Raw genomic sequence first — 24460 nt, forward strand, 5'->3', positions numbered from 1 at the left:
TTCCCAGGTTGAGACCACAAAAAGCTAGCTTTGCTTTTGTAGTCAGAGGGTGAGTACTTTAAAGATGTGAGCATATAAAAGTGTTTATTAATTTTGAACTTTTTCAATCTCAACATCATTCCCTATGTTACAGTTCTGTTATTCCATGGTTTTCCTATTATTCTAAAATGTGGACAAAATACAAGAATACTAAGTGATCCAAAACTTTGCAGAAGGGTATATATCAAAAATACATATGAATCTACAATAGTCTCTTCACTAATTCCAAAGAAAAAGGCTAAATGTATGTGGAGAATCCAAGAGCAAGGTTAAATCCTGGAATAGACAATGATTAAAAGATACAAAAAAAACAGCAATCTTACAAATCCTCCAAGATATACTTTATTGAAGTAAAATGCCTTAACAGGCAGAGCACAGCAATGTCATTACCAATAATAATCTTTAAAAATCTGACACACACTTTGGAAAACATTATTGCAACGAAATTTGTCTTTTTTTCAGATGGTGCGCAGTTAATCACTGTCAAGATGGAGAAACTCTCATTCCCACAATCAAATGTTTCCCGTTGAGAAACAGTACATCATACAAGGTAGACAAACACTTATAATTTGAGAAGAATATGTGCTGCCTGCTCACAGGGGTTGAACGTCCTGTAGAACAAGGGCAACCATTTCACATAGATATTTATATACACGTTAGCATTAAAAGCGTTTATCCCCACATTAAGATGAAATGCATTTCCTGCCACACTCACGTCATCATTCATTATTCTGTTATGATATATAGGTTTCTGTGCTATGTACAAAATACAAATGTAAACATCTGGGCTCAGAACAATCTCAAACCCAACAAGTCATGACACCATCGTGCTCCCTAACATCCCAGGACTTGTTAGCAGTAATGAGATGGTTTTGGGAGATGGGGAACAGAAGCAACTATTCCAATTCATTGCATTCTCGCTACGAGATTCCCATCACCAATGAATTAGGTATGCAAGTATACAACTGTAATGTTCATTAAGGTTTATTTTTGCAGGCTAAGTTTACATCAGTGCAAGAAAGTAAAGCAGAGGTGCATTATAAAGAACTGAAAAGTTCTTCAGATTTTACCAGAAAATAAGTTAGTCGTTAATGCTTATTTAAAATAATATCATCAAGCGGTACCCAGATAGAACTCTGCAAAATTCAGTCTTTAAGGGTTAAAGTGCAGACAAACGTTAAGGACCTGAGGAAGGTATCCATTAGGGGAGTGGGTGATCGGTTGGCGGAGAAGTACAGGGATCCAGCAATTTCTTTTTAGCAACCTGGTTTTAAGCACTATACAACAACAAAAAAGCACACATGCTCATTGGCAACACACAGGCACAGAAACACACAGCTCATTCACACCAATAACACATAGGCCTCAGAAATAAAAAGCATTTGCCCCTCTGGCACACTACTAGTCCTCGTCCGTGTCCCTGCTTTTCTTGTAAATCGGCATGTTATGAAAGGCAGGAACCCAGCGGTTATCATGGAGTCCCACGTTACAACCAAGTGTGTCTTTGTGAGCGCCCCGGCAGCACATCCAATAACCCGGGCCGTAGGGAAGCGCCTGGCAGTAGGGCTTGTGATGCCAGCGGCAGAGCGAAACATCTCCTCGATCGTAGCGCTTCTTGCACTGCTTGCAGGGATCATCTTTGTAGCGGGGATCGCTCACCCAACGAGAGTCCGCGGGCCGCACGCCGTATCTCTCAATGATGAATTTGAAATAATGGCATGTGCACTTGAGGGCGGCCAGGCTTTCAGTAGGCAGCAAGCAGAAGATCTTAATGATGATGTGGTGGGGAAGGAAAAACATGTACTGCTGGGGCTCCAAAAGCAGCTTGATCTTGAAGCGAGTTTCAAGGAATTCATGAGACACTAGGCGGCGTAAAGGAAAAGGCACAGACTCTCGGCTAACCACGCTTGTCGTTTCCGTCACAATATCGTTATGGTTTTGTTCAGCATCTTGTCCGTCCCTACTGTCCTCTCTGAATGACAATAAAGTCTCCACAGAAGGCTTACTGTCATTAAGTTCTTTGTTTTGAGGCGTGTTCTCTGGTGAGGAGGACTTATGTTGGTCTTTCAGAGGTCGGGCAAAAAACAACATGCCCGGTTGTGGTTCTTCACTGCCACATAAGCTGGCATGCCTTGGTGAGGACTCGACAATCTCGACATCTGGGATGCACAGCGGTCCTGCCATCCAAGAACCATCTTCATGATGGAGTGTGGTGGTGGCAAGACTACACTTTGAGCCCTCTGATGTTGCCAACTCGAGGGATGGGGTGGTTAGTTTGTCCGGAACACTACCCAGTTCTTGTGGTTCACTGTGAACTGTCCTTTCCTGAGGAGCAGTAGATGATACTGAATGTGAAAGCAGTGAATACGGTTCCGACCCCGCCAGAAGCACACGACCCACCTTTCTCCTCAAGCTGCTGTTTCGAGAGAGATCTCCACCTTCTCTGATGCCTTGTCTGCTCAGGCACTGAGACTCCAGCTTGGCCACCATATCCAGAACCCGCACAGATTCTCCTTCCTCATCTTGGATCTCTGGTTGTTCCGAGTCCTTGGACTGCTGGATGGCTTTTGATAGAGTTATGGTGCTGGTGCTGCGTAAAGATGGGGATTTGGAGCTCACCTGCTGGTCGTTTGCTCTTTGTTCCAGGTATGCCACCATCTCCACAACAGAGATGGTCTTTTCAGCCTCTTCTTCCTCTGACATTACTTGGCAAGGATTGATGTTCTCGCTGGGAACCTCGCTTTGAGATATTCTTTGCGTATCAGCTTTTGGGGCTGGAGATTCCACGCTCTTAGGGATCTCTGGGTTTCCAGACCTTCTCCTGCGCTTAGCCACACACCAGTCTCCCTCCCAGCAGCTTTTGTTTTTCAAAGAAACAGTCCGCAGCTCTGGGGCAATGGCTTCATGTTCAGATGCGTTGTCAATACCACCACCACAAGTACTGCCGCACTTCTGTGCTGCGAAAAGGGCAACTTTCTCTTTTGTGTTTCCGGGTTTAATGACAGCCCATATGTCCAAAGATCCCTCTGCATCCTCTCCCTGATAGATCCTAAGCGAGTCTTCATTCTCCAAACCATTCGAAGATGAGAGCAGAACTACAGAGCTGGTAAATGTTGTGACGGGGGAAGCTTTGGTCTTGCGGGTCCCGCTTACTCTAGTTGGTGTGTTGCTCCCACTGTTAGTGCTACATCGGAGGGTATTGGTGGAGATGATGCTGAGGGGGCACCGGTTGGCTGTGCCGTTGCCAGGCGAGCTCATGAGGCTGCAGGCCTGACGAACGCCCCACTCATTCTTAAGCACTCCCTGCTGGTCGGCAAAGAGGCCTCGTGTTTCATCATGCACAGACTCCCGATGTATCTCTTTATCTTGTGGTTTGGGGTATGGCTTAAGGTGCATGGTGGCAAACCTGAGCAAAACAAACACAAAAAAGAACTTAGCACAACATAATTCAATTTCAATTTCATTAATTTGCATATCGGTTGCAACAAACTTCAATTGTGGACCTTAAAATAATGTAGAGATATATCTGGTACAAAAAATGATGGTGACAACTGTTCGTGATTCTTCAGGATTAATATGGGACCTAGTTTGCTAGATAGTGTGAAGAATGGCAAAAAGCTTCTCCGGCAGAAAACTTTCATAGTTAGCACAAGGGGTAGCTGTTCCCTCCTGCCCTTAGGATGACATAATGGGAGCAGAGTCACCCAGGTCCAGGCAGATAAAACTTACACAAGCACTCAGCTGACACTGGCCCAGCTGTCCCACAAACAACCCTGCAGCACCACAAACAGCAGCAGGCATGAACCCTCACAGACACAAGTGCATATAAGGCATTCTTCAACCGCACACTCAGACCTGATAAAGGGGTACAGGGATTCTCACGTGACTTAACTTGGGTTGGCATTCAGAGTGCGCACTGTTATTTCGGAGCGGAGCCATGAGTAGAAGGCAATCTGGCTTGCTCAAAAAGGAAGCAGGGTATGTGGGCTGCAAAAATTTATTGGATGGCAAACATGGAAAGCGGCATGTCCATGGAGCAGTGCGAATACCATTTGGTGTGTCCTTGGAAAGCTCTCATAGCCCAGCACATCTTTTTCGGTGTAAACGTTCTTTTGTGTCACACAGTGGGACAGGCCAATCTGTAAGATTCTGAATTATCTGGTTGAACTAACGTCTTGGATAAAATGTGGCGCCACATAAAAGGCAAGTTAACTGTAGCTTTTAATACAGGGCGCCCTCACATTTCCTGGCACAACCCGGCCTTGAACTTCCTGTTCTTGCCAAGGCTCTGTGTTAACAAATCTCAAACATTCTTTTGAATGAGGGGCTTTTAAATTCAGCAGTTGGGCATCTAGCGGACATAGAAAAGAAGAAAAAGTACTGTAATGTGTTTGAAAATGTCAGCATTGAAAACAGATGCCAACAGATTTGGAGCCAATGGTGCTTGCTTTTCTTCTTTGTATTTTTTATTTACAAAACAATAAATTAAGCATCCAATTTGACCAGACACAAATTTGTATATTGACTGAATAGAAGAAAAACAAAAGCAAGGGAAGCAAATAGCTGCACAATGTCTCAAGAACCTCCTAGTTCGTAGAACACATTTCTGGACGCAAGTATGATTACTCTGGACACACGCCAGCTCGTATCTAGCGCACAAATACTGATTTTTACCCATTACACAACCTGGCAAAAACATACAGCCCCCTCCCAGCCTTCGCCCTCAACGCACCCACAACTCAAACTTTCCTTAAGACCGTGTGCCAGAGCACATGTGACTCAAAGATAGTTTACAGGCAAAAAAAAAAAACAACAGCATTCTGTAAAAAGAACACAAATACCCACAAGTAAAAAGCAAAACGAGGAAGGGAGTTAATGTGAAAACATGAAGTGAGCTTATACGGAAATCAGCACAATGCCTCAGTAAACGGGAGATTTTTTGCTACTGGCAAACGCTCATGATTTCATCTATAAGAGAACCTATCCACCACACAGGGAAATAATAAGGATGAGGTCACAACTATGAGGTCTACTTTGCTCCAACAATTTTGTAACTGTGTTCCTTGTAAAGCTCCACACGTCTTCACATGTTGCCGTAACCTATAGCTCATGTAGTCATAGCTTAGAGAGATGCACAACAAAGGAGGAGTAATTATAGACAAGATGGCAACAGAACCTTACTAAATCACATACAAAATGGCTTTTTCTCTTATCCACCCACCATCTTAAACAACATAAGGCCCTGATAAAAAGCATGAAGTAATCTTCAACCGCAAAGTCATATAAACTAAATAAATTAAGTAAGGACATGAGATGAAATTAGGATTCAGGATATTACACAAACTGAACCATAATCTACATTACTTGTCTGACACAATGGCTCAAAGTGTAGGTGTTAATACCTAGCAAATGGCTTCAATGAAAGTGATTGCACTGCATTTTCATCAAATCCTTTAGAATATCATATTTTAATAACCTGTTGTAACAAGATGATATGTTGTTGTTGCCTCTCACACTCAAGCCAATGAAAAATGTCTAGAACCGATGAAACACGTGTCTGTCTTTTAGGAAATTAGTGTGACAACCCAATATTGATCTAACTAAAATGGAGACTTGTATGAAATCACCATGAAACTGTCCTCTAAATGTATATATACACCAGTTCGGAAGACATAAATATCGCTGGTCCAAAGCTGGTCTAGAACAAAGTAAGTTTACGAAAGTATTGTCACTCGGCGGCCATGTTGCAACGCCTCTGGGCAGCTATAAGTCCACAGTCCCATCTACTTGAACGGGAAAAGGCATTTCTTTCTAAAATTGACAGCAAAAATCACAATGAAACAGGGTTTTCCGATCAATAACAAAACATGAACTGTATCATAACTTGAGTTTGCTAAATTTAAATTGCGCTAAAAATCACCTTTTTCAAGGTCGCCTCATCTACTTTGCTTGGACATAGGCTGGCAAGCGCTTTACGAGAGCCCCGCTGAATCTTCAGTCTTTACGGATTGACGATTGGGTCGTTTTACTGGAAGGCGGGACTTCCTTCGCATGAGGGACAATATTGACCGTTGCACTCCTTGCCATTCATTGTAACGGCAGTGGCGCATCTTGTTAATAATATCTTTGTCTAGTCAGTTTTTTAAAACAGCCTTTAAATTCAACTAACAGAACATTTATAACCAATCAAAAAAAAGTGCTTCAGGACCAGTGTTTACATCTTCCAAAGTAGTCTATAGAATTTAGCGCAGAAAGTAGCAATTACCTCCAGACTGATGGTGGACTGGAGGCTTGTAACCGTGGTTCCCGGTAAGGGGTGGGGTTGAAGTAGCTGATAGTTTCACATTTCTGAGGCATTAGGTTCCTTACTCCAGTGTGAGAGAGGTCTCCCAACAGCAGAGATCAGGACTCCAGTCACACTGCAAAACAACATTAAAAACATTGAGAAACAGTTTTCTGTAGTATTCCTCTTACCACTATATTTGTAATTCACATTGGGAATCAGCGGCAGCAAAATAAATGCAAACATGTTAACCTTAACTCATAAAGCAGTAGGTACATAAAATTACTTCTAAGATGAATGGTTATGGCTAGATTGGATTAGTCTGTATTTCATGCTAAAAGAAAAATTGCAAAAGCTGTTGCAGTATGCTGCAAAAGCTGGTGGGGGTGTAATTTAAAAATAACCAGGTTTTATCATAAGGAGAGACCCAGTAACCCAGATAAAAGACCGAGAGCATTGATGAGATGAGGCATAAAAAATCTGAATCTCAAACAAACTGGGTCACAGCACCGTTTTGTTCAAATCTGTCCAGATAATACATGTTATGTTATGCAAAACACTCCTATATCCAACCCTTTCCACAAAAATACCCCCAAAAAACCTGTAAAAAGATACATAAGGACTTATGTTGAACTATATTAAAAATGATCTACAGCTCTAACGATTACAATGGATAAAAGAAGAAAATAGCACAGATAAAAGATTTTGAAAAAAAGCTAAACAAAACATGGCTCCAAATATCAAGTCTATTGTCTCTTCAGGGACAGGAAAAGAAGCCAAGCAGTTTGTTCTCAAAAGCGTGCATCACCCATGAAAACCAGATAAGCTCGCAAAAGGATTTTGGAACGGTTTCCTAGGGTCCCATTCATAAGCCCTTATAGAAACACTGGCTAATAAACTCACTAGCAAGGACAAGATTACAAGGTCTCATCAGAGAGACCGAAACTAAGCAGAGATAAACTTAATTTCCTTTTGCTCCACCGTCCAACCTCATTCTTATCCATGCACTCCAAGTTCTGGCATGTTCATGCTGTTCTCGAGGCGGATCCCCAATCGACACTAAAACATTAGATTCATTCTTACACAGTTATGTTTAAAGGTTACTCACATACATCCAATCTATTCTGCACTCATTCCATTGTAAATTCCTTTGCTCAAACATTCACACAGTTTTCCTTTACAGAGGGTAACATGTACACAGTCTTAGTCCTAGAACAGCACGTGGTTTTATTGGTCTGACTGACACCCTCCAGAAATTCATCTCCGCAGCTGTGATTGGCCGGGTCATGCGAGGCTGTTCATAAAAGCATGTGTGCGCCTGTCGAAGGAAATAAATGCAAGTATGACAAGATCCCTACATGCCTATAAATGGCAAAGATAATCAATACTTTCGCACCACTACTTAAAAAATGGGATGAGCCTAAAAATTATACGGTGACTGCTCCATTCCCACCACAATGTACTTTTGTACACAAACTGCACACTCTACATCATATGACGCAAGGAAAACAAATAAGCTAGACAACTAAAGCACACAATATGTCTACACATAACTGCACAATGCACACCACACAGAGTGGTTAAAAGGTCCAAGGACCTCTTTTACCATTTCCTACAATATACCTGAACTTGCTCAAGCTCTCCAAAAACAATGGCTCTGGTTCAAAAGTAGGGGTGGGGTGCCTGTTAAACTTGCACAATGTCCTTTCCAGGCCATCTAAAACAGATCAGCAGCTACAATAGCGTTCATAGATCTTTCCAGATCTGTGAACTTGTAAAATACTAAAGCCCGTAAATCAAAGAACCACACACCTCTCGCAATACAATAGGGGATTTTTAGCTGCCCTAGCAAACAGAGACGTCTTTTAATGTTGAAAGTGTTACGAGTGATAGAGAAAATGTAACGATTACAATAATGCATCTTTATTAAATCTTTAAGGCCCCTATATTAACTATTTTTACGCAACAAAGATTTTAAATTAGAGGTCGACCGATATGCGTTTTTCAGGCCGATACCGATTATTTCCATGCAAATTAGACCGATAACCGATATTTTGAACAGATATATATATGGTGTAAAAACGTAAATTTATATAGAAATTAAGAACACATGCTCTGAAACATTTGAAATATTTTTAATTCTGACTGAGAAATCTTAATCATAACACTTATATTAATACTAATAAAAGAAAGAAGGGAGCACCCAGCAGAATTCTGTGAACATTTTGTAAACCACAAGCAACACAGTAAAAAACAACAAGCAATAAATGAAAAAATGAATTGAATGTAACAAATTATATTTATTTATGGAAAAAAATATGTTCTGATGACTTTAACATTGCATACAATACTTTTCAATTAATCATTATGCTAATCATTGGATTAACTAGCACAATTTGAATTTATATATTAAGTGTAAATAATTGAATTGCCTTCATAGCTTTATTGTGTATGTTGTTGAAAAGACCGCAATATTTTCATGAAGCTATAACATGAGCATGAGAGCGCTCTGACTGAAGACAGACGATTCAAGTTCTTTATGCTTTAAAATGTCTTGTATTTTTGAAATGGCGTCATTTTAAGTGACGTGCAAAACGCCAGCTCGATCAATTACAAGAAACAGGTGTGCAGTGTGCTGCTCGCTTGCAGAGCAAATCATTGTTATACTGAGGATGTGAATTATATCTACATGATAATAATGCGTAAATCCCGCGGAACCTGCAGGAAACCCGCAAAGCTGCTCCGAAATTCAGGCACTTATTATATTGAAGTGTTTTGCATCTTCATTGCAGTGGATTGAGATTTATTTCAACGTCTGATGCTGCTTTACCTCATAGAGCATGAACCCGAAGCAGCGCTTTCGGTGTGACAGTGAAAAAAGACTTTCTGTTCCGCAGCCTCCCGTGTTGATTGGCCGGACTCGTGACTTAGTCCCAACAAATCAGAGGGGCAGTGGGCGGGCATTACTCTAGGCAAACCCCTAGAGTGACGTGTTCCAACTGCTCTCGCTAAATCCTTGGCTGCGTCAGAGCCAAAAAGCGCATTTCAAAATTAAATGACTTTATCGGCAAATCGGCTTTGAAAATGATCGATATCGATTAACGGCAAAATCCTTAATATGGACGCCGATAATCGGCCAATTCGATAATCGGTCGACCACTATTTTAAATAGATGTTTTCTACATGGGTTGCATGCGCTGTTACATTACAGATTATTTGTCCGTATGTGTTAATTTTGTCCAATAATGGATGAATAGAGAAAGAGAATTAGCACTTATCTTTCATTAATTGTCCAAGACGCGAGTCCGCTGAAGCAGCCTGATTCAACGTCTTGTTTTAAATTAATTAAATGACGTATGGGTTCTGTTAGTTTAATCATCCTTTGGCCATCCGAAATGTAGGTGACATTGTTTCTTTGGTAGAACAGTAAAGAAGATTTTTAGCAGAACCAAGGTTCATAAAATCCTCACAAAGGCGTTCTAAGAGTCTTAAAACCCCATATAAGAAACACAAAAGTAATCCCAGTGGCTCCTGATGAATGTGCTTTTTCAAGCACATTATAGAAATGACGGAAGCTAGACATCATCGTTTATTCAATCGACGCCAACCTCTTAAAAAAAAAAATAAGTTGCCAGTCTATGCCAGCGGTGTGTAATAGCGCCACCTGCTGTAACAGTACAAACACTGATTGCCGTATTAACTCGTCTTTGGCAGGGAACAGTTTTTTTTTTTTTAAATGACGAGATAACTCGTCAATGGCGGTGAAAGAGTTAATAGTGCTATCATTATGGATATTTCTCTTAAACAAACGCATCGATTTGCTTCAGAAGACCTTTGTTAGACTACGTAGCTGTGTAGAGCAGTTCTTCGATCGATGGATGCACTTTTGGAGCTTCAAAAAAAAATCAACACCTATTCTACCACTCAGAAAACATTATTCTTCAAGAATAAAACCCATATTCAGTTAGGATGACTTGAGGGCGAGTAAAACATGGGGAAGTTCTAGGTCACAAAACATATGGAAACAAATGTGTGACACTGACCGCGTTAACTCCGTTAAATCTGCTTGCTTGAAAAAAAAATGGTCCATATGTCCATATATATATATATATACACATATATATAAGATTTTACATAATAGTGTGGACCTCATTCCAACCTGAGTGCACGTTGTGATGAAAGCAAAAGATGATTTTGATCTTCTGATCTTGATTTTTATCTAAATGTTAGCCTTCCTCAGAATACTACAGTTCACAGAGGTTCACTTCCTCCAGGTTCATCAGAATAACTTCCCTTCCTCAGAAACATGCGTGTAACACAATATGGTTTTCTCGTTTCAACCCAGGCATAGGAAGGTCAGTGCACTTGGCATACATACAGAATGTGCTTTTATATTTGACTCGGACCTCTATCAAATCCAAGGACTTCTTTCCCATAAGTGAACCATGGTTTGGTTACGGAGTCATTGTGAAATAACTTGTGTTCTTATGTTGGCTTCTTGCACGTTCCTTGGTCACAAACAAGCGTGTGATTAACCCACACTTATGTGATTGTTTTGTTTGTCTAGATATAAAGTTAGTAAAGTGGTAATGTTTGGTATTTAAAAAGGCATAGGTAAGAAATAAAAAGCAAATTGTTCATATACCGATCCAATAAGTCATTCAGCATAATTTATAAAAAGATTATGTTTACCTTTCAAACACGAAGCTGTCTACCCACTGCCCATGCAATGTTTGCATGTGATATCAGAAAATCTTTATCTCATGTTGCAACAACAAACCGGTAATATAACCACTCGACACATTGAACTGCTCTTTAAAGAGGTCAACAGTAGTTCAATAAGCCAACAACATGGACAAATCAATCTGTCCCAAAGTCCCTAATGAAGGTATCCTTTAACCAAGAAGATACATCAACAACCTCAGGTCTAAATTTCAGATCTCGACAGAAGTTCACACTTGCTTAGTAATTGCACTTTGAGGGGGTTTCCAGCATTGCTTGTTGTGCGAGGGGTGGGTGCTTGTCTATATGTATATGAGAGCTTTGCAAAATACTATCCCACAACTTTGACACCGTACTAGGAATAGTCTGGCCGGGTCAACAAGAATTTAAAAAAAAACCCACCCTGACCAAACCACCCAAGACAAGTGGCGTCAAAAGAAAGTCCTAATTATACATGAGGTCCACGTCATGAGCTCAGACGAAACCAGGCCTCTTTAAACATCCCCGGTTGAAACTTGATGCATCGAACACACCTTGTGCAATTTGCTTTCCAGGACAAATTCTCCTCCATTATATTGGTTTTCGGTCTCTCACTCACCCAGTGTCATAAACGTCTGTAATGAGTAGACATACGACCACAGCCTTATGATCTCATTAAGTGAAGGTGTGCCAGCTAGACTTTGAAGTCTGTCGATTCCTACAAAGAACAAAGTAGTTTTTGCGGACATGAACATTAGCATACCGAAAGGAGGTGATGTTGTTGAGCTAACAAACACACTGCACCAAATACACAATGTCAATTTGGAACAAAAGAACTTGTTGCATTATTAACTGCAGAAAACAAAGGCTTTCCATTTCACGTGCTCCCCGAATAATGTCTAGCTTCAAACACGCAACAACATTTTTCCACGCAAACGTTTCCAAGCATGTAAGCTCTATGAAAAACACTAAAACCCAATTTTAGAGAAGGTTATGGAAACAACATACTGTAGACCTGCCTATGAATGAAACAAAAGCTTGTCTGAACCTGCCGGATCATTCTCTCCTGAAAAAAAATTGGGGAAAAAAGCTCTCTGTGGTTTGTGGAGCGACGTAAGGTACACCTTCCTTCCCTTTAGCTCTGCCACATGACTCCAGGCAGAGTGGCCAAACAGGTTTTCTTAAGCTGTGTAAGCAGTCCAGTTGACAGACTTTCCTTGCAAGACCTGGAGGGCTTCAAACAGGTGGTCCTGGAAGAACCGGCACTGTTTTATTCAAAGGGATAGTGCACTCGAATTTAAATTCTCTCATTTACTCACCCTCAGGTTGTTTCATACCTATATATATTTATTTGTTCTGTTAAACACAAAGATATTTGTAACATTCTTTCAAATATCTTTCTTCATCAGAACAAAGATATTTATACATTTATGAAATGACATGAGGGTGAGAAAATGGGGCGAAAAATAAGGCAGAGATTAAAGCACATTCAGGGGAGGGCTGCCACAAGTCTTGTTCTGCCAAATGTGGAATATGTTAACAGATGTCATCGTAAAACTCGCACAATTTTACCTTCAAAATACTAAAGGAATCCAGATTTGAAAACCTCAAACATCTTTGAGCTGACTGCAGAGACAAACAAAAAATATAACAAAGGGATTGCATCTCAAATTTGACGGGAAAAACGTAACCATTGATTAAAGTAAAAAATTTGTGGATAAATTGATGACGAAACGAAGAAAACACAAACTACCTTGGCACCACATTATTTGACAAATAACCATGAGTAAATGTATGAACTCTTTGAACATATGGATATGCCATGAGACAGCTGACAAGTTAAAGATAAAAGGCAAGGCTTTAAAGTTCTGTCCACTTCCCCTATAACAGAAAAACAAGATCTTTAGATCACCCTTCTATTGTTAACATTTATATTTAGTCAATGAGCAGACGCATTTATCCAAAGCAACATACAGAGAGTTCAAGGAGAAAGAAGCAATACACTTAAAATGTTAACAAATGACCAGTTAAATGCACGCCTGGCAAATGTCAAAAATGCCAGGCAAAAAAGTGAACCTCCACAAACTATCTGAATAGGCTGAATATCCTAACAAACACAACGGATCTTTTACATAATATTAAGTATAATCACTACTAAAAAAATATTTTTTAACATCCATACAAGTTGATCACTCCCTTGGACAGGTGCAAAGTTCAAATGTCTAATCAACTAGTTAAACATTTATATTCTCATTGCTACTTAAGTAACATATTCGTTTTTACAGTCCTTTAACAACACTGCATGTATTCACATCTGAACTTATACACATGCTAAGACAACATTTTGTGTGTTTGGATTACATGATATGAATGCAATCATACACTTATACCATCTCTTAAGATCTAACGTTAAGTGTGAATTCAATGTTCAATGTTAGTATCATCTAAAGCATCACATATCTGAAACCCTTAACAAAATCCTTTTAAACGTGACTGAATGACCTGCCTTTAAACCATACACATGCCATTGAATGTCTGAATTTAACTCAAAACTCACTAAAACATGCAGCATAGCAAAAAAACAAAACAAACCTTAAGCTTAATTTAAATAAAAGTAAATAACAGCAAACACAGAACCACCCATATTAGGAAGGCCACTGCAGCGAAAAAAAGTCGACATTCATAAGTGACCATAAGTGCAACACAAAATAGATTACACAACCTGCAACCGCAGTATCGAAATCAAAATAAACATATTTAAATAGAAAAAATAAAACCCTCAAAAAATAAATGTGACAGAGCTAACGTTACGTCTATGCGCATTAGCACTGAAGCTAACGTTAACTGACATAGACGCCACCACATACGTCTGCCATATAAGAGCCATTAAAATACGAATTTTAAAAAAACTATACAGACAAACACACGTAAATAAAATACATAATAGAAATATAAAACGTCTAATGCCATTTAAACGTACACAGACGTCATATGTGCGGTGTTTCGTGGTGTTTAAATGCTAGGTTAGTTCCGCTCAGCATATGCCAAAACGAGCCGACATTAAAAAAACAACACAAATGTTACATTTCTTACCATTTGAAACGCAAAGTGAATTTCACAAAGCTCGGTTTGGACAAATAATTGTGATATTAATGACTGACACGGAGGAGGAATGAAACAAACTTGAGGAAATAGCAGATTCGTAACTAACCTGAGGAAAAACAACGAGAAATGACGCGAGGAAAACTCTTCTTCGGTGTTTTTCGTGTTAAGTTCATATCATCCTGACGTGATGTTCAAGTCTTGCGTCCTTCAGGACTCAGACCTTCGTTCGTGGATGAGTGAGTTCAGATCTGATCAGGTGTGCGCGCAGCGTGAATTCGCCTTGCTTGATATAACGAGAGCACGCGCATTCACAGACACGCGAGCGCGCACGCACGCCACGCACCCAGAAGACCAGAGAAATGTGAAACACTCTAAGGTTTGTAAGTATAAAACACTTGTTTGGAAAACATTACCTATTAAATAATACAAGTTGCATGTGATATGCGTTATAGGTACTTTATGGGTGACATTATAGGTTGCGTGCTTTTATTTTATATCAAATTTTATATATTGATTAGGTTTATGTGCCGTTTTTAAGCATATTAGACATGTTCTTAAGCTAAATACAAGATACACGTTTACACCTACTGTTTAGCTTTTGAGTTTAAAGTGGTCTCTCTCAAGTTAAAAGTGCTCGTCTTTAATTTATTTTAGAAAGTTTGTTACGTAGATCCAGTGCTCGAGTTGAAGGGGGCCTGGGGGGATCCGGGACCCCCCATAAGGCATTAGGGGTAAAAAATAGACTTTGGGGGTCCCTCAGATATTTGCATTTGAGTAAAAATTATAATTAAAAATTTGATTGTCAATGGATATGGTACATTTTGTGAATTAATTATTTACAATAATTTATATTAATTTTGTTTATGGGCTAGTTGTCATCTCTCTTTAAATTTGAAACGCCCCGGCCCACGTCTGAAGACCGCTTAGGGCAGGGACAGTGAAAGAAGCCTGTTCTTCTATGTAAGCCTGTTTTTAATATAATAGTATATAGTTATGCATATTATAATCAAATAAATTGTGTATTTTGTATAAATTGTATATTGCGAGACTAACCCCCATCAAAAAAAAGTCTTATGAGGGGGCCCCCTCATAAGACTTGGTTAAATTCGAGCACTGCATAGATTTTTCATACAGCACACAGACACTCGCTGTTTACATTTGCTCCTGGATCATTTTACCAATTAATCTATTGTAGCTGTACAGCTGAATATGATCCACAGTTATATAATAGTATTTGTTTCTGGGTTTTTTTAGACATCAATGCAGTAGTCAATGCCAACTTTCCCACGGTCTTCATCATGTTCCCATTAACAGCACCATGTTTAGAAATGTGGGAGACTTTATCAGTAAGTAAACAATTTACACTTCAATCTCATGTATTATTTATGCATCATACAATAGCCATAATCGCAACATGCTTGTGATCGCATAATAAAATGTACCTTGAATAACTATTCAGTCAAATGACTAAGTAGAAATTCATACATGACATGACATGCATAGTTTAAAAAATAATAATGGTTATTTGAAGAGTTGGCACATACACATGTAAGTCAATACACAGATAACTAGACTATGCTGGAAATACAGTATGACCTCATTGCACGGTCTCCACATTAACAGATTTTAGGGTGACATCATTATAGATAGCGACACTTTTGATCTGGTTGAGCTCACGAACACGATGTTTGAATTCCAGAAGGTGAGATTTGTTTACAGCCACTTTGAATTCAGTGTCAGTGCATAAAATCTTCATCTGAAATACAAAAATGAGTAATCAGTTACAATTGAACAAGCATACAACAGAGATAATCTATTAATACATTTTTAGATCTCTTTTCTGATATCCAACTACTTAATGTCTCCGACATTCTCTTGCCCTTCTAACAAAAAGAGTAAATGTTTTTCACAATATTATTTTAAAAATAGAGCTTTTATAATTAAAACAAAAATTTGGTACGATGTCTCACCTCAAAAGGCTTTCCTTGAACAAAAGGAAAGGAGGGGTATTGTCTCTCTTCTTGTCCCCATTGGTTTGCAATCAAACTGTTCCTCACGATCACTTTCTTCCCTTCTTCATTGAAGCGAGTGTTTAAATGAAGTGCAATGTCTTTGCCTCTATATAGATTAATAGTGAATCTAATCAGAGGAAAAACAAAACACGCATGGATTAATACACGAGGACATCACAGTACACTCACAAGATGTGAATCACAGTCATGGTGCATCTCCCTTTTTGTAACTTTTCCTCTATACTACCTAATTTTAAGAACAACAATTTCTGGTATATTTTTATTGTTTATTTTTGACAGATTTTTGCAGCGTGTGTTGTACTTACTGTTTAGCATTGGGCTTGACTTCTCCATTTATTGTGAGGAGCATTTTGTTATATGCTCCATTGGTTAAAGACATGTCAAAAGGCACAGTCTTGGAAAGAGAAAATGAAGAGTCAATGTATAATAATAACAATTAAACATCAAAATGAATCAATAGCGTTTACACATATACTGTAGCTTAACCTTTATTTGTATTATAAGATAAATGAAACTATAAGAAAACTGGCTGTTTGTTCATATCCAAACACAGTGAAATCATCTCACCAGAGGCTTTAAAGGTTGCTCTGGAACTCCATATGGGCCAGTTTGTGGGACAGGTCCAGGCCACCCTGGAGCTCCAGGCTGTCCGGGCTGACCTGGCCAGGTTTGCTGAGCTGGTTGGTTTGGCTGACCGGGCCAGGCAGGCATATTTGGTTGGCCGGGCCAGGTGGGATTGGCCGGTTGGCCTGGCAAAGTGGGATTGGCCGGTTGGCCGGGCCAGGTGGGATTGGCCGGTTGGCCGGGCCAGGTGGGATTGGCCGGTTGGCCGGGCCATATAGGACCTCCAGCTTGGTTGTTTTGATTTGGAAAATCATCAAGAGCATCTGAAAGCTGCGATGGAACGTAATATAAACTGTTGTTGCATGTTAAATGGTATTTGCTGTATTGAACAATACAAATAGAATTATTGAGGACTAAGATGTACTTACATTCATGATACCTGAAAACAAGACAGAGAGATGCTTTATTGCTATATTTTATAACAGCTGATTTTCTAAAAGAATATTTGAAGACCTTTTTCATTTTTGAGGAAAAAAATGTAGTTTCTCATCACAATTCTGTAGTTCGTAGAACTTAACATAACAGCTTCATTAGACATGATATTTCTGATTCTGTAAAAAGTGCACCATGTGCTCCCATGATGCTCCCTGCGGGCTGTCTAAACACAACAAAAAATGTGAAAATATGATATGTGGATAACTCATTCTGACCCCACCCACCACACCCATTGGCCCGGCCATCATGAGAATAACGAGCCAGAGGGGATGCATGATGGCCACAACAGAAATTTGATCATAATATTATAATGGCTTGAATTTTTTTACAAGAGGTAGATTTGAGAACATTAAAACTTTTTTCTCCGTTTGTATCAAAGATGTACAAATAGTCAAATAGAAACAACAAACCGAGTAAACCTCAAACAATATAGCGATGGGGAATTCTGACTCAACAACCACAAGTTAAGACATGTCAACAACTCGCTTCTAGGCCTTTGAGTTTAACCAGGTCTTTAAAGACATTTTTTTAAAGAGATTTAAAGCTAGTACGAGTCCAAGTAAACAGAAGCTTATCTTTTAAAAAAAGTCCAATATCTGCACTGCTCAATTGGCTTTCATCGCAGCGTGACTGGCCCAGTCCTTCTTATGTTTGGATTAAGTAAAACACAATCCTCAGCTACTTAAATAAATACATTTACATGTATTTGTCAAATCATTTTAATACGCAAATACACAAAAGAATCTCAAATATATTAACCTCAAAACAAAAACCGCAAGAAGACTACTGTACCTGTTTTTTGGCGTTGTTGATGGCACACACACAGACTGCAAAAAGACAGGAGACGAGAATTCCAGGAGGTGATCATGAATAAGCTCCCACGCCCCTGAAATCCTTCCCAGTATTCCCATAATATGGGCGTATCTCTATATCTTTCAAAAGCCTTTGTTCAAGTCTGGCACTTTTTCTTTTGAAATCATAAAAGCATTAATTTTGCTTAAGTACAAAACAGCTAACATTCAAAAACAAAATGCAAAACGAAAATGATCATTCAAATAAATAATATAGCCTACCGTTATAGCATATACCAAACTTTTCATTTAGTCAAAAGAAAAACACAAACATAGGAGCAATATTTTTCATTCACCTTTAATGGGCAGTAGATGTTCAGACATATTTGATTGATTGAGGTAGGTTAAATGTGTAGACCAACATGGGTGAGTCATTCAGTTTCATCCGATAATATCAATAATCAAAACTTTTAAAATGCACTTTTATTTTTTCATTTTCCCGTACAGTGACAAATGCATTTTATATCACCAGTTCACTAAAGAATGCAGGCAATAAAATCGCCCATTTTACACTTAAAAGTATGCACTGGAAAAGCCCTTACAAAAGCCTATTTTGGAAGTAATTTATAGAGATAGTTAAGAAAAAACTGAAGTTAGTTAAACAGGCCCATCTAGAGGCAGCAAAGATAACTACACCATCTTGTACCAGTCTCACCAGTTAAAAAAAAACCTCATCCAGACATGTGTGGGGGATTAATATGATTCTAACATTTGTAGTAAATATAAACGGTAGAAATAAAAATGAGTTATTTGACGTTAGGGACCGATAAATATAACAAGTTTACTGAATGAACTCATAACTATGCCAGGAATGCCAGTATGATTTTATGCCAGTGTCTCCACATTAACAGATCGGAGGGTGACGTCATTGTAGATTCTAAGAGCGTTGATCTGGTTGAGGTCACGAACACGATGTTTGTATTCCAGAAGGTGAGATTTGTTTACAGCCACTTTGAATTCAGTGGAAGTGCATAAAATCTTCAGCTGAAATACAAAAATTTGTAATCGGATACATTTAAAAAGCATACGACACCATTTAGTCAAGTGGATAACATTCTGTAACCCATTTTCAAAACAAATTTATTCTATGACTCACAGTATGTTTGATCAAAAACAACTATTTAATGTCTCCGACATTCTCTTACCGTCCTAACAAATAGAGCAAATGTTTTTGACAACTTTATTTGGATCGAAATAGAGCCGTAATGATGAAAGCAACGATTTGGTTCGATGTCTCACCTCAAAAGGCTTTCCTTTAACGAAGGGAAATGATGTGATTTGTCTCTCTTCTTGTCCCCAGCGGTTTCCGATACAGCTGTTTCTCACAAACACTTGCTGCCCACCTTCATCAAAGCGAGGGTTTAAATGAAGTGCAATGTCGTTGCCTTTCTTTAGATCAATAGTGATACTAACCAGAGGAAAAACGATACACAAATGGGTTAATACACGAGGATGTCACGTTGGAAAGAATACAGGTGACTGACAATTGGATTTCCGTTTTTTTTCAAGCACGTATAATGAAGATAATTGTGTGCTTTGTATGGTGTGTCTTTGTACTTACAGTTTAGCATTGGGCTGTACATCTCCATTAATGGTGACGAGCATTTTGTTATGTGCTCCATTGACTAGAGGCAATTCATATGGAACAGTCTTGGAAAGAAACAATGAAGAGTCAACATATAATAAGTGAAGAACAAATTAATGGCTATTCTGCAAATACAATAACAGTAAAAACATCTCACTAGTGGTCTTGGTGGCTCAGGAGCAACGTAAGGAGCTGTTTGTGGAACAGGTCCAGGCCACCCTGGAGCTCCAGGCTGTCCGGGCTGACCAGGCCATGTTGGTTGAGCTGGTTGGTTTGGCTGACCGGGCCAGACGGGAATGGCTGGTTGGCCGGCCAAGGCGGGATTTGGTGGTTGACCGGGCCAAGCGGGATTTGGTGGTTGACCGGGCCAAGCGGGATTTGGTGGTTGACCGGGCCAGGCGGGATTGGATGGCTGCAATGGAACATCATATAAAATATAACATGTCATTTCTTTTATTATTTTATTTGTATTAAACTAGGTATCTGTATTAATCGAGGACTAAGATGTACTCACATTCATGATCTCTGAAAGCCAGACGGAGAGAAAAGAGAAATACTGTTACAACTTATAATCAAGCAGTAAGATATAAATGAAGATAAACATAAAGCCAGGCTGTAGATAAAACAGTTCTGCAGTTGTGCAAGTCATGATATTTTTCTTCCCCTGAAAGTGCATGACATGCTCACATGATGCTCCCTGTGGGCTGTCCAATCAGAGAATGCAAAAGTATAATATGCTGATGACTCACTAACCTCCCTCATCTACTTGCCCAGTTTCAATATCGACCCGAAGAGGATGCATGATGATCACAACAGATATTAGATCCTAAAAATTGTGTCTAGTTTAACAGAATGCGTACATACAGTAGGTGCAGTGAACTTTTCTTTTAAAATGAGGGGTAAGATAAAGAAAACCAAGAAAGATATATCTATCATTATTATTGCATTACATTAATGTGTTTCTAACAGTAACGATAAATACACAAATGCCCAAAAAATTATTTCACAAATTGGCTATGGATGCAGCATTTGCCTCGAATTAAAATATAGAAAAGCTTCACATGAGTATATATAGATCATTATATCTACAATCTTTACTGAACAACCATATGTTCATATATGTTAACAACTTGTAACAAAATGTATGAAGGCCTGTGGTTTTTATCAAACCTCTTAATGTGAAGTTACATCCAAGTAGACACTTAAACAAAAAAGATATGTGCACTAGTTAGCTCGCTTTCCAGCTTGACAGGTCCAACTACTTTCATTTGGCCTAGGCAAACTGATCTTGTCAGCTACGTAAATGTATCTATACATATTTGTACGAGTGCAAATACCCAAACCAACCACGAATATAATAACTTTAAAAGTAAAGACACACACAAAAAAGAGAACTTATGGAACTGAAATGAAAGAGTGTACCTGTTTTGTGTAGTTGATGTCACACAGGTAGAAGGAAGACAAGCAGGAATTCCGGTGTGGCGATCGTAAAAAAGCTCACACGGCCCTGTTAATCCTCCCCTATGCTTGAAAAGAGGGCGTGCCTGTAACTATACAAACATGTGGTCTGATCATCATAATAAATGATCTGCGATTACACTTTAATAAAAGACAGATTATCTTCCATAACATGCTGTGGCGTTCTTGTCTGTCAATATTGGTACTTCAGGAAGGTTTATAAGGCTCTCTCTATATTATATATATGTGTCTTAAAGATGGGTGTGTTTGTTGAAACAATCGGGAAAATTCAGGGAGGTTCTTTCTTTAGTTTGGTCAATCAAAGTCAAACATGCATTCCAGGTATTGACAAAAGCAAAGGGTTGCCTATGTTGGAAAAATGTTGTTTGTGGTTAAACCATATCTTGCAGAGCTCCCTTCATTCAGTAGAATGTACCTCATGTGCAGTAAATTGTGTTGGTCTGGTTATTCAATATTGCATGTTTTACCCGTAACTAAAATAAATAAGAAAGGAAATGTTTTAAAGAAAATACAGACTATTTTAAGGACTAACGCAATTTTCATGTCAGTTCCCAAATTTTCTGATTAAAAAGAAGAACATTACTGACACGCAATTCAGGGCTGAGCAAAAATACATCAAAAAAGTATTTTAAAATCAAATAACAAAAACCTTACTTTTAAGTGTATCAAAATAAACTACTGTATCTTAAAAACACTACAGATTACATTTACAAAGGAGCATGATATTTCTTCACAAACCCTCCATCAATTGGCCTATTTAATCTATCCCTTCACCATTACACTGATTCTGTGGATTAAGTGAACAATGATTGTGGCCCGTATCATGAAGCGAGGTGAACAACTTTGAGTTGACAAAACAAGACAAACACAATCTGGTTTAGATCAGGTTCAGCTGTAGCACAACGCTTGGTATAAACTTTCGCTCTCAACTCCGGTTTGATCCAGAGTTTGTGAAGCGGGTGCACCTGAAAGTGTGACATGTGAACATTGATAGCATCCACAGTTTGATTGACTTCTCGCGAGTATCAGCAAAATTCACTTTTCTGTTGAAGATAACGAGATCATTATGAAAAGTGTCATGAATTGAAACATTTACACTGTAGGAATAAACACTGCTAAGGTGAGAGTTTGAGAAGGCAGTTACTGACTGTATCAATACAGAATCAACTGAATTTAGATTATTTATATAGGTTTACAATAAAATCAAAATATAATATGTATACTTCATTACTTTAAAATGCTTTATATTCTAAAGCTTGTTTTTATACAAATATAGTTATATTCACTTAAATGCCATGTTTAATATGAATATTAATCATCGACTCGCATAAGAATTAGATGAACCTGTTTTAAATTATAATCAATAAATGTGAACATACAATACAAATAAGCACTTAGCATCTAAATATTTTTCCTCTAACATCTTATAAAAACTTTTTTGATGCTAGAGATGCGTAGGGGGTGGCTTCAGAGCATCAGATACAGGTCACTTTCTCACAGCTGATTGGTGCAGTTTTAGTTTGCGATCTCTAACCCTGAATAAAACCTGCTCCGGAGCAGGTTAGCCGTGTAGTCTAAATTACCATGGCGATAAAACCCGCTCAAAACCAATTCACCTTCTTGAGCCCGAAAACTCAGAGTATGCTCAAACTAAACGCACTTACCTGGGTAAAAACCCAAGTCATGCAATAAATCTGACATATGCAACCAGTTAACAGTTCAAATATTTACACATGCCTGGCTGTGATCTCCCAGATGAAGGTTAGTTTCCAACAGTTAAATTTTTTACAGTTTGCAAATGACTTAGTTACTGGGTGTTTGGTAACAAAGGGGCCGGGCCTTCTGTGCATCAGCAACACTGACTCAATGACAAAGTCATTCATTAGAAGACAACTGATGGCACCTGTATTCATAGCAACTAGTTTCTCATTCATTAACCATTTGATTGTTAATCATAAATAATAATAAACATATAATAATAATATGTGATGCAGTCGTTCATGCAGTGATATGAAAAAAATCATGGTCCTATTAAACAGCTACTTGAATTAAGGTACAATATTCAATAAGCATATTTATTCATTAAATATTTATGCATGAACCATTGGGAGCTGAAAACAAACAATGCAGCAACAATTATATAAATATTTGATAAATGTAGCCAGAAATATAATCAAGTATCAACAGAATTTACCAAGGAGTATTAATCCATTTCCAACCATACAACAGAGCAAAAACATTAAAGAAAGGTCTAACAGAAACAGTTCATCTCATGTGTAAATGTGGGGATGTGTATGTATCTGTGTCCCGCAGTAAACGCAGCTGCTCCACGCAAATTTACACCGGAAATACGGAAGCTTCGCGACTTTTAAGGTGGTGCGGAAGCTGCGAATAAGAAGCTGTATTCAGCCTTGACCATCGCACTAATATAGTGGCATTATAATGTAATGTTGTACAACACTGAAATGTGTTATTGTTATTTTTTTTCCTGCACAACCGACGAACTGATAGGCTGAAAGCAGCAAGCTAACATGTGGCTGCTGCTCGGTATAATAGTATTTAGCCTAGACTACTAACACGAAGACAAAATTAAACATAAACTCTTAAAAAATGAAAGCAATTTATGCGATAAATAAATAGATAGATAGATGGATGTGTGGATGTATGGAAATCTAGCTGCCTGCACATTTCTTACCTTGACCACCTTCTTGCAATTTTCTGTTCCGCTCTCAACAACAAGTCCGCGGAAACTTCCGTGTATGCACCAATCAGAGGCCGCATTTTTATGACGTCATCACGTAGACTTCTTACAAAGTATTTTGCCGTATTTTGAAACTACAAAAATACAAACGCTGAAGTAGTTTAATACAAACTATGAAGCCATTTACATCAACCCAACCCAATCAAATACAAAATACTACCTTTTATTTAGAATACGTTTTTTAAATACATGTTTCATAAATACTGCCACGCAAGCTATAAGAATGATAGAACTTTCTTTTGTTTTTCTTTATCTCACCCCTCATTTCAAAAGAAAAGAGTTACATATGTAATGCACAGCATGTCCACTAGATGACGCACCTGGTCTTCCTCACTGACATATGACGTCACTCGTGCTTTCACGTTTTTTAAGCCTTTGTTCAAATTTGCCACACTTTCTTTCATGAAACTTCCTTATGCATTCAGTCATCATAATTATTCAAAAGTACCATAAGTACATTTTGCAGAAAGCTAAAAACAAAACGGCTACCGTTTTTCAAAACATTTCGTAAAATTCTGATGATTTATCAGAACACAACACGTGCAACAAATATTTAATCTAAAT

The 24460-nt window shown here is 38.6% G+C and overlaps 2 protein-coding genes and 1 long non-coding RNA gene across 3 annotated transcripts; all 3 read right to left on the minus strand.

The window, feature by feature from the left end:
- Positions 1-358: 358 nt before the first annotated feature.
- fbxo34 (F-box protein 34) lies at positions 359-14416 on the minus strand. The gene is made up of 3 exons (XM_056768010.1): positions 14235-14416; positions 6305-6458; positions 359-3445 (listed from the first exon to the last, which is right to left on the minus strand). Exons 2-3 carry the CDS (start codon positions 6394-6396, stop codon positions 1441-1443), a joined length of 2097 nt encoding a protein of 698 aa, XP_056623988.1. The 5' UTR covers positions 6397-6458; positions 14235-14416; the 3' UTR covers positions 359-1440.
- Positions 14417-15498: 1082 nt separating this feature from the next.
- On the minus strand, positions 15499-20212 carry lgals3b (lectin, galactoside binding soluble 3b). Its single transcript, XM_056767634.1, has 11 exons — positions 20171-20212; positions 19814-20068; positions 19633-19721; positions 19311-19479; positions 18903-19055; positions 18013-18163; positions 17154-17164; positions 16729-17055; positions 16467-16555; positions 16099-16267; positions 15499-15884 (listed from the first exon to the last, which is right to left on the minus strand). Exons 1-11 carry the CDS (start codon positions 20174-20176, stop codon positions 15726-15728), a joined length of 1578 nt encoding a protein of 525 aa, XP_056623612.1. The 5' UTR covers positions 20177-20212; the 3' UTR covers positions 15499-15725.
- An 8-nt stretch (positions 20213-20220) lies between these two features.
- Positions 20221-23898, minus strand: LOC130437159 (uncharacterized). The gene is made up of 3 exons (XR_008909143.1): positions 23831-23898; positions 21079-21206; positions 20221-20482 (listed from the first exon to the last, which is right to left on the minus strand). It is a non-coding gene; the product is annotated as an uncharacterized LOC130437159 (long non-coding RNA).
- Between the last annotated feature and the right edge of the window lie 562 nt (positions 23899-24460).

The sequence above is a fragment of the Triplophysa dalaica genome, chromosome 15 (genome assembly GCF_015846415.1).
Source record: "Triplophysa dalaica isolate WHDGS20190420 chromosome 15, ASM1584641v1, whole genome shotgun sequence".
Lineage (NCBI taxonomy): Eukaryota > Metazoa > Chordata > Actinopteri > Cypriniformes > Nemacheilidae > Triplophysa > Triplophysa dalaica.